The sequence below is a fragment of the Siniperca chuatsi genome, linkage group LG16, assembly GCF_020085105.1.
Source record: "Siniperca chuatsi isolate FFG_IHB_CAS linkage group LG16, ASM2008510v1, whole genome shotgun sequence".
Classification (NCBI taxonomy): Eukaryota; Metazoa; Chordata; class Actinopteri; order Centrarchiformes; family Sinipercidae; genus Siniperca; species Siniperca chuatsi.
In genome coordinates, this window is record NC_058057.1 from 6,669,676 (window position 1) to 6,680,692 (window position 11,017).

The window sequence follows — 11,017 nt, forward strand, 5'->3', positions numbered from 1 at the left end:
GGGGTTATTTTGTTTTGCCCTGATTGATCAATTGCTTTCTACAATATTCTACATTCTACAATACTCACTACACCATGACTTATTTGAATCTTTGTACGAGTGGGCTGTGAGTCAGAGGTTTGGAACCAGGCTAGGGTCAAGCTTCAAAACAGATGGTGTCTATATATTTTCCGTAATACAACCAATAGCCTCTTTTTGTTAGACCCTGACAACATCATAAGGGTAATTTTCTTAGAGTGGACAAAGCTCCTCCAAAGTCACAGAAGACATTATACAACTGTTTTTACAGGCTGGCTGACGAGTAAACTGATTTCAATATGTTAAATTGGTGGTGTTCCCCTTTAAGAGTAATAATCAATCAGGGATAAAACATCTTATCTAAAACATGTTGAATATTGTTGTATTATATTCACTTATGGCATCCTTTTATAACAAATACCAAATGTAAATACTAGTTTTTCGATTTGAAACTTAAAGTATACATTCCTCTAATTACATGGTCTCTTATGGTCACTCACATGGCAGCGATTTTTTCATCACAAAACGAAAGAAACATACTACAGGTGTGTTCTTTAATAGTTTCATTTAATAGATTTTATTAAGACAATAGTTCAGTGAGCAAGAACTTTGTTGTTCAAAATGATGACGCTCTTCAAAAGCTTGTTATGCATATACAGTATTTCGACTTCTATATGTAGATTGTATAACAAATATAACGTTTTGTAAATTATGTGTATAATTCGGATGTCACAGCAGTAATCTTCCATCCTTCCTTCATCTTCACAGGTTGATCTTCTCATTCCAGCTGCATATGTTGCATCTGATTATTTCAAATGAAAAAAACACATCATTTCACATGATCATGCGCATGTACAAGTGTAATGTAATCTTTAAAATAGATGTCTTACCTCCACTTAATCATGATATATAATCATGTGTGACATTACTCCTTTGGCTTAATGGGAACTTCTGTTTTGATCAGTGATGTTATATCTGTGGACAAAGAAATAATTACTTGTCATGTGTGCATCCTGGCATGCAACCCACACAAATATTGAACATAGACCACTAACCCTCAAAGTCGATTAAGATGATAAGGTCGTCGTTCTTAAGATAATTACGCCGCCTGAGGTCAAAGTGCTTGATGAAGTTCATCCAGCCCCATGATTCACTTCTGTAGCAACCACAGGAATTGTCATACTTCCCCACCTTAGAGGGATTGTCCCAAAAGAACTTTCCATCTGATGCTAGAGGACACAAAAAGACAGAGCCATGTGAGGCGTGATCCCACTATTTTAATGATACTGCAGTCATCGAAGAACAACCTGTGACTTCATATTGGTGAAAGCTGGAATGTGTGATGGTTGAGTGTTTTAGGATGGGAATGTTGGTCGGTCAGTCCATCACTTTGAAATGAAATATCAGATGGATTGTCATAAAATTTTGTAGGGAATTTCATGTTCGACAGAGGATGAATCCTAATGACTTTGGTGATCCCCTGAATTTTCCATTAACCTCATCATGCGGTTGACATATATGGTTTTGGATAAAATGCTTAAACTACTTCAGAAATTCATGCCCCCTTCGGGATAAATTGTAATAACTTTGGTGATCCATTTTAATGTAGCGTCATCATTAGGTCAAAAGTTTGTCCAATACTGTAGTCCATGACCAAATACCTGAAAACTGACTTACCCATCAGCCTCAGCTATCCTTTGTCTTTTAACACTATCCCAGCCACGACTTGTGTGTCAGGTAACGTTAAATGACTTGCCCATGGACATTCAGCTTACTCTCTAGTTTGCCAAGTTATGCTGTTATTGTGATGTTAGATATAGTAGCAGGAGAGTTGTGAGGATCGCTGTCTGGAGCTGGTTTGCTGGCTCTGGGAAACCGCCTCTTCCTCTTTGCATGTTAGCTTCGCAGCAGCAACTGTAGCAACAGTTTGCTAACCAACAACCTAGCTAACGTTAGTTACATTACTTGCTGTGTCGTTGTTCGCGCTATATCATGGTATTTGATTTCTCCAGAATTGCACACCCCACCTTTAATCCCTCTGTGGACAACAGATAAGGAGCACTTACTCTTCATCATATCAGTCGTGAGGCTGCGAGCGGTGGACATCCTCAGCTTAATGTCAGGGTCTTGGTCCATCACCACCAAGGTGGCCTGTCTGTTTACCGCTGGCCACTGCATCACCATATCATTGTCCCCGCTGGCCAGGTGGAAGTACAGCCCAGTGTAGTTCCCTGTGTAATCAGTGTAACGCGACAAAGGCATGATGCGAACACCGTAACCGTAGCCTTCAGGGCTGTAGAAACGAGGGCTGTCAATAACTGTGTTGATGTCAGATGTTTCCATGATCTTGGAGAAGTTCATGATCCTCCACACGGCATTGGGGCAACGTGTCTCAGACAGGCTGATGTCGTCGATGTAGATGCTACCGGCGGATGCAGAGGAATCACCATGCACGGCTTGGAAAGCATAGCGGAATTTCACCCCTACCTCCATTGGGACATGGGCGATCTTCCATGTGTGGTCAGAATCCGCTGTGTAACAGGGAAAGAAACAAGATGTCAGGTCTCACTATGTGTGGCAGTATTATTTGTATGTTAAGCAGTGGGATAGTAAAGTAGTGAGGTTTTGCTTAACATTAGCCTTTAGCCTTCAGGTTACAGTATTTACTGTAAAGGAATAGTTAGACATTTTGGGAAAGAGTTAGATGAAATGATACCATTCTCATATCTAGCCATTAAGTATGAATCTAGAGCCAGCAAGGTGATTAGCTTAGCTTAGCATAGCCAGGCTAGTTTTCCCCCCCTGCTTCCAGTCTTTATGCAAAGATAAGCTAATCACCTGCTGGCTGTAGCTTCATATTTAGCATACAGACATAAGAGTGGTATCAATCTTCTCATCTAATTCTTGACAAGAAAGCAAATGAGCATATTTCCCAAAATGTCGAACTATTTACAAACATTTTACTACTGACTGTGTGTGAATTAAGTTATTAACTGTCTAGACAGTTAGTCACTGTCTAACTTGTATGTTTTATGATGTCTTAAAATAACTTGATTTGAATATCATTTTTAAACTAGCGCAGCTAAACAAATGTTCAAATGAATATTTGCATTGATGCAAAGCTGTGTATTTAGGCTCCAGGTAGCTGCTGTGAAATATGTATCCTCCATAAACATGTCCACTTCATAAATACCATGAAAAGTGTGTATTTTCTTCATTCTACGAACGGTGCCTGTGCCATCATCCATCTTGACCCAGATCACCAGCCTGTCCTTGGAGCTTCCGGTCATCTTGTAGAAAAACTGCAGACACTGAAACTTCCTCTTGGGATAGAGGGTTCTAGATTCCAGCAGAGCAGACTCCTGAGGCTTCCCAGTTATGGTACTGAACTGCATGAAGTACCCAGCATCTAGAGAGTCAGACAAAATAAGACAAGCTATAACAGCATACAACTTATTATTTGCTAATTTTTCATGCTGTCTGAACTGAGAATAATCAGTAGTTAGGATTTTAATATTCAACTCTAACCTCTGCATTTTCCCAGGAGTGTGTGATCCTCTGCACCCACACTGCTCTTGGTATGGACCCAGTCAGCATCATCAGAGGAGGCCTGGATCATCCCGCAGATGCTGGCGTACTCAAAGGCACACTGGTCCAGCAGGGTGAGAGGACCAGCTGGGGAAGGAGGGGTGTTACGATTTGGAGAGTCATTTAAAGGTTTTGGCCCATTTTGTGCTTAGCAGACTTCCTAAAGACTCAAATAATAATAATATTGCAGAAAAACAGATAAAAATATCAACATAGGAAATTGTCTCTTGCAACATATACATACAGCAGTTGTACATCCGGTTCAGCCTGAGGATGTCCATCTTGCTGAAGTCGAGGTACTGGCCAATGATGTTGTAGAACTCTGGGATTTTAGTGGTGATAGTGGGGACGGATTCGTTCTTATTGAAGGAGAAGGGCCTGTAATGCATGATGGACTCATAGTCGTACGCCGTGTTTTGATCGGTGATATAGTCGTCGTTATATTTGTTGAAGTTGTGTTCAAGTCCTGTGGGAAATTTCATGTTCGTTTAGTCACTCCTACCACACAAATTGCCAAAATAAGGGTTAAAGACATGATGTAGGTTATCGTTTCTGGGTTTAAAATATCTAACTAGGTAACATTACATTTTATGGCATTACTCCCAATAGTAAAATATAGTTTTTACAGAATATGAATGACAAAAGAAAGAAAATAATGGACCTCGACATACCAGGTGTAACCTCATTCAGCCAGATGTCAACATAGTCATCTCTGTCTGTGCGGGACTGTTCATGGTAAAATCCCAGAGCGTGGAGTAGCTCATGTTCAATCACCGCCTTGTGGTCACAGCCTGACCCCAAAGACAGAATCTGACCATTCTGCTGGTCACCAACGCTGGAGAAACACCTATGACAGTAGAAGCAGTCGATTATAGTTGTGATCCAAAATATATAAATATAGAATTTGAAGGGACACTCCAGTGATTTAGCATTGCACTTCTGTTTAAGTGTGAATGGTTAAAATCAAAGCAGAAGATGCCGAGTTATTCTGACTTTTCGTCCCAATTATTGGTCAAGCTCAATAAAGGCCTGGATCGTATATTTCCCATAATGCAACCCATAGCATTGTTTCATTAGATACTCCTTGCCAGGTAAACGCCCACGTCTCTCTATGTCCCAAGTCTTCTTCTTCTTCAAGCCCAAACTAGATAATAGTTATCAGAGATAACCCTGATGACATAACCAGGGGTTATTTTCTCAGACTTGTCAAAGCTCCTCCAGAGCCACAGAGGATGTTACCCAACTGTTTTCAAGTAGTACTGAATAGTACTTCTCATAAGGAGTAAACTGATCTTAATGTGTAAAACTAGTAGATTGCCCCTTTAAGGGTGCATAAGGTCTAAAGGAAAAGAAAAGAAAAAAAGGCCCAACTCTCAGAGTTGATATAGTGTAAGTGTTAATCCCAACTAAGTTTTATTTTAGAGTTGTGTTGTTGGTTATATTGAAACCATTTACTGTCAGTGAGACTATGTAACTTTTGAGTGAACAAATATCATATTCTTCCTCTTATTAATAAGCCATAAAACACATTGTTTAATTCAGTATACTCAGGTGTTTTGCTGCTACAGCTTTACTTGGTCTTGTATGACCAGTAGCTTATTGTGGCCAATGTTAGCTAATGTTAGCAAACATTAGGTAAATATTGCTGTATCACAGATATTAGAGTCAGTCTGCTGACGTTATAACTTTTCTCCATTTGTAATACTGTTACAGTAGCTTAGCATTTTAGCTAAATGCTACATTATCCCATAACTGTCAGCTGTAGCTACAGTGACCACTGTACAGCAGAAGTTACATAGTCTCACTTTTTTGGATATTTTTGCTCTGAGGACTGTAGCCACTATTTTCAGTTCTGGCTTTGGCAAATTTATGCACACTGGGAACTTGAATCCATGATTAAAGCTGATTTCAATGGACAGAGACCTATTCTGCAGCAGCTATCAACAGTAGATTTTGCAAACACAGTAAACACAAGTAAGACAGCTAGAGCAATACCCTCCTCTCTTTTCGAACTTGATGAATGTCTTCTCTCCTTCATAAGGCTTGAAGTCAATACAAGACTTCAGCCGATACATTTCAAAAGCCTGGTGGACGCAGCCCTTGGCATTCAGATCTGAGGAGTGAAAGAAACAGTCACAAAAGAGGAGAGAATATTTTTTCATCCAGATGATTTGAAGAGTCTTTAGGGATTCTGGAAATACCCTCAGAACATCGCCAGGTATTTATTTTACTGAAAATCAGGTGCTTACCTCTGTGACTCGAATGGAATTATAATACATGTGAGACACAAACTGGGGCTAACTCTGGGTCATACATATCACAGTGAGTATTTACTGTCAATACGGTGTTCAGAGTGTACTGAATATTAAAAAGAATCTCACCCAAATCATCACTCAGAATGTAAGGGATTGGAAATTTCCATCTGTATCCTTTGTCAATCAGGGCATTCCTTCCTTCCTGTAGCATAAAAGAGGAGTTTAAAGTACTTAAATAAACTGTGACCATAAACCTAATGAAGATTAATAAAACACACAATAAAATGCAACTCTTAAATAAATATTGCACTGTAGTTACTCAAGAGGACCAACAGTCCCAACAGCCAGACTTGATTGCATACGGCAACAGAACAAAGCTGCCAAAAACGATACAATTTTCTCAAAAGTAAGAAAATATCCCTTACAACTTACGGGAATTAAAATGTCCCCTTCAAACAGGTTGGCATCTGAACCTGCAGGACAGGCACAAACAACAAATTATATTTCAATCAGCAATAAACGCACAGTTTTTCTCAACGTTTTACATATTATTCCAGTAAATACAGGAACGCCGCATTGATGTGTAGGTTATGAAGCAATGAACAACTGAAATGTTGTAGCTTACCCAGGTTTAGGATGGGGTTCTCATCCTCACCATTCTCATACACCTCTGTAACACAAATACAGACATGGCTCAGAGTCTTTTCACAGTCTTTCAACTGTTATTCATTTTAAGAAAGAAATCATTTTTTGACATACCATGTACCCCAAGGGAAACAGGTATCTGAATAAAACAAAACAAGTGTAAGTCATTACGCAGTTAATGGCCATATCACATCATGCGTACTAAATAATTAATTAATAAATACTTACAGTATATGAAGCAGCTAGAGCCACGAGTCCAAACAATAACAGCACTCTCTCCATCACCATGCTGAGTGTCACCAAGTAAATGCTGCTGCTTTGGTTTAAATGTGCACATTGACAAGATATGACCTTTAGCCCTTGATGAAGTTTATGTCAGGTATAATGAGTAACTGAAGGACTTTGACTCAATGGTGTTACTGTTTGGTGAGCATGTGCATAAGGCTGCAGTGGCATGCACTTTTTTTTTACACTACCTGTGTACCTGTTATCTGGCTTATTATCTGGTTTTGTTCAAACATCACATAGCACTCCCGAATTCATAAATTTCCTCCTAGCTTATTGATTGTGTGTTATGTAGGCTGAAGGTTCACTTGTGTCAAATTCTGAAACAGGAATGTGAAACAGAATATGACACAAGACCTGGCTCTGGCCTTTTTTATATGGAGTTTGCAAGCCCTCCCCTGTTGGCTTCAGTTTTCTCCAGAAGTTTTAATTTCCCAAATATTTGAAAGAGATGCAGATATTGGAGACTCTCACACATTTAAAAGTGATTGCTGGACAATAAAACTGCTGATTCTAATATGTCTTTTGTTATGATTCCAGTGAAGGTGAAGGAGTTAGTCACTTGTGTTTTTTCAATTATCTCATTCAACCACTAGATGGCCACAAATACCCAGGCCACTACTATTCACATAGCAGTAACTTGAGACTTGATGTTAAGGTACTATGACTGAACACAGATTCATACACATGCAGAAGGGTAAGACTGACCCCAAGAGTAGACCAGCAGTTGGTTTTATGGTTGCGGATTAATATTTTTACAGGAAGGAATATTTTACTCTACAGTTCCAGCAGTTTTGTCGCTATGACTATGTTTGCACAACACAAATATCCTAATATGGCATACAGGATATGTACAGTATGTGTCAAATCACGAGTACCTTTTCTAAAGCGGTTTTTAGTATTAGGATACAAAACTGAAAAAAGCAAATCTCCCAATCTCACTCAAGCGGAATATATTATGGTTATTTAAATTATGATGTTTTAGATTCTCCAAAAATAACCCTGTCAAGAGCTTTGGTTAACATTAAGTAACGTTATCGTAGAAAAGGTTTCAGTCGTAGTCATCTGGACACTGTTTTCAGAATCAAGACGTTTCGGCTCCCATCCGGAAGTCATTCTCAATTGTGAAAAATGGACCGGGAATTAAGTAACGTTAACGTACAAATTACCGTGACTGCTGCTATAAGAATGACCGTTTTAAAAGTGTTTAGCTTGTAAACAAAATGTGGCTTAAGTTAGTTCAACAAGAAATTAATTATAGCTAAGTTAACCTAACGTTACCTATTCACAAACCTAACGTTACTCAAATGTCACCGGACAAATGTCTTGTGCTTGATTAGGGATGAAAGATTGGGTATTGGTAAATGGACTGTACTTGTATAGCGCCTTTCTAGTCTTCCGACTACTCAAAGCGCTTAAATGCAGACGACACAGACGTGCTATCCACAACTTCTAAAATTTTAGTCGTAGCTAACGTTAGCTTTTCTTATTAGCACATTAACATGGCTTACTAGCACGTTAGCTAACGTTAGAAAGCTACACCAAGTTTAGCTGAATATGTGAAGGTCACAAAATAATAATGATTGTCAGGAGAAACCTTTCTGATGGAGATATTTATATCAACATCATGTCTTATTCGCTGCGTTGTAGACGAGGTGGCCGAGTGGTTAAGGCGATGGACTGCTAATCCATTGTGCTCTGCACGCGTGGGTTCGAATCCCATCCTCGTCGGAGTTTTTTAACGCTTCTGTTTTTCAGCAATCAACCATTTCCTATAAAAACAGTGCAATAGGCTGATTGTTTTCGTGGTTGTGTATATTTTATCGTCCCCTTTCGCTGTATGCAAACAGCAGCATAGCGTTTCTCTGGCAGACCAGATGTTTATGCGTTCACGACAGGGTACTCGATTTATTTGGTTATCACATAAACAAAATTGCAATCTTGCACCATCCTTTACAGCATTAGCCACAGACTGAAATCTTTAAGTTTGTTGGTGTGATTTTTTTCTTCACATAGTTTTGTTGTAACATTACCATACTACAAACAGCACCACCATACTTTAAGCAAGCATTATTGCAATATTTTTTACAAAGTGCACTTTCATTTTCATTGCCCTCATTGCTTTCTTCTTTTAGTTTTATTCCAAGTAATCCTCATCTACTTGATAGCCTCTGTTGTGATATCCTTCAGAATTTCTGTCCTTATGTTTCTCATCACAGCTCTTCCGGGAATCAGTAGGGCATCTTACACCTCCTGTAGCTCCATAATGACTCCCATTTCTTTCGGGAGAGAGGTGGATGGTCTCTGCCTGTCCTTTCATGAGGTCGTTTGTGGTTTGGCTGTTTGTTTTCTGTGAGTGAGATAGAGGAAATGCAGAGAGTGAAATACAAGAAAATAAACATGCAGCCAGTGTACTATTAACAGACTGGGCAATGTCATCCCATTTCCTGTCGTGACAAATCCCACTATTATTGAAGTCCCTAAGATGAAACAGTATAGTTTACTGTATGCTTGTTTAGTTGCTCTTGAATTTTACATTACCTTGTGGTCACGATGATGTTGATCTATGGCATACTGGTATTTGGCTGCATTCAGTCCTAGTGCACCAGCTAGTCTCTCTCCAAGGAAATCGCAAGCTAAATTTGGAAACAATGACATAGTAACTCAGTGAGACTTTCTTCAAAGCTAAAATTAGGCTACTGTTTTTTTTAGCATGCTTTGGATGTATTTAATTGTCACATTACATACTCAGCAGTGAAATCCTTCCAACTAGAATGGCCACATTCTTGAATGAGAACCTAGTCTGAGAAGGAAGAAACAGAAAACAGATCATATGACTGCTACGTGATGACATCTAACATGAAATGTCTCCCTTAAACAGTGTCCCACCTTCTCTGCAGGTTCTCTGAAGGGAGGTCTGTTTGATGACGGTTCCTCGTCCTCCTCACTGTCTTCTTCTTCCAGAGTTTCACCACTGGAGAAGTGGATTATTCTCCTCTGTTTGGACACGGCAGGATTCCCAAACTCTGTTTCATGGATGTCTAGTGATGTCTGACAGATTGGACAGTTCTATACATAAAGTTTTTGTTTGTATTCTCTTTGACACATTGTCTTTATGGCACATTATCTGTGTCCAGCATGTTGTCATTTATTCGGCTTTTTTATATACAGACTGCATCCAGCTCCAGAGTGAAGATTTACCAATGGCTAGTTACAAACAGCTGTTGAAAGTTAACTTACACCTTTGCTAGAGTGTTACTGAACACAACCTAAGCTAACATGTCGGTTTGTCTTGCTTCATTATTACACTTACTTCCTCTTCACTGTTGTTCATTCTTCAAGTCTTTCTTTATGGCTCCAATACAACACCGTTGATTCTTTCTCATGCCACAGCTCTACTGTATGTCCATCCACACTGACTCTATGCTATGCTATGTGGAGAAAAACAACTACAGGATACAGGATCAGACTTGAAACCTGAGACGCCAAATACAGCAGAGCAAACCTTATCACAGGCAAGTAGTTAAAGAGCTGTCACTATAATGCAATCAGTTTCATTCTTGGGCTTGAGGGGCTGGGCTTGGGGCTGGGCGTGTGTAAAATGTCAAGGTTTATTGCCAACTTTAGCCACCTAAACCTTATATTTGTAGGTGGCCCAAAAGTCAGGTAAAACATTGTTTGATATCACATCTACATATTGTACATCTGTTTGTTGCAGCACTTCACTTCATACTAAAGTGAAATATTCTAATCCAGGAGACCACTGGGTTCTGTTGAGACAGGCCTAGAAAGATCTTGGGGGGGATGTATAAAATCCTCTGAAAAACATTTTGCTTTGTGAAGTTTAATTGGCCGCAACATTCAAAAGTAGCAGTTTGATTGACATAGAACATATACACATGAATACATGTATCATTTCCTTTATAATAAAAGTGTAGTGATTTTTGTATACTAACTGCTAAATGTGTATTATGAGGAGCAGTATGTAGTACATACTGTATAGATTTATTATGTAGTATGGGACATGCAGCATGTCTTTGAAACGCAGGCTTTTTGTCTCCAAGATCAAGCCGAGATAACCCTGATTACATCACCAGGGTTATTTTCTTAGGCTTGACAAAGCTCCTCCAGAGCCACAGAAGACATTATACAACTGTTATTGTCACAGGCTAAGTAGTACTAACCATGACCAGTAAATCTGAACTTTGTGTAAAATTGGTGGAGTT

General features: G+C 39.2%; 2 protein-coding genes and 1 non-coding gene across 4 annotated transcripts; 1 reads left to right on the forward strand and 2 right to left on the reverse strand.

The window, feature by feature from the left end:
• Nucleotides 1–566: 566 nt before the first annotated feature.
• Nucleotides 567–6,856, reverse strand: mep1a.1 (meprin A, alpha (PABA peptide hydrolase), tandem duplicate 1). Its single transcript, XM_044168316.1, has 14 exons — nt 6,735–6,856; nt 6,621–6,645; nt 6,487–6,531; nt 6,294–6,334; nt 5,988–6,063; nt 5,602–5,719; nt 4,278–4,453; nt 3,851–4,072; nt 3,547–3,693; nt 3,212–3,427; nt 2,085–2,549; nt 1,074–1,247; nt 909–993; nt 567–820 (listed from the first exon to the last, which is right to left on the reverse strand). Exons 1-13 carry the CDS (start codon nt 6,792–6,794, stop codon nt 944–946), a joined length of 1,815 nt encoding a protein of 604 aa, XP_044024251.1. The 5' UTR covers nt 6,795–6,856; the 3' UTR covers nt 567–820; nt 909–943.
• Nucleotides 6,857–8,440: 1,584 nt separating this feature from the next.
• Nucleotides 8,441–8,522, forward strand: trnas-gcu. Its single transcript has one exon. It is a non-coding gene; the product is annotated as a tRNA-Ser (tRNA).
• Nucleotides 8,523–8,671: 149 nt separating this feature from the next.
• On the reverse strand, nt 8,672–10,347 carry LOC122862724 (protein FAM177A1). Of its 2 annotated transcripts, none has more exons than XM_044168320.1 (5): nt 10,105–10,347; nt 9,681–9,842; nt 9,540–9,594; nt 9,333–9,427; nt 8,672–9,141 (listed from the first exon to the last, which is right to left on the reverse strand). In XM_044168320.1, exons 1-5 carry the CDS (start codon nt 10,123–10,125, stop codon nt 8,929–8,931), a joined length of 546 nt encoding a protein of 181 aa, XP_044024255.1. In that variant the 5' UTR covers nt 10,126–10,347; the 3' UTR covers nt 8,672–8,928. The 2 variants fall into 2 exon arrangements, with proteins under 2 accessions (XP_044024255.1, XP_044024254.1); XM_044168319.1 differs by having other exon boundaries at nt 9,681–9,860; nt 10,105–10,345.
• Nucleotides 10,348–11,017: the final 670 nt, after the last annotated feature.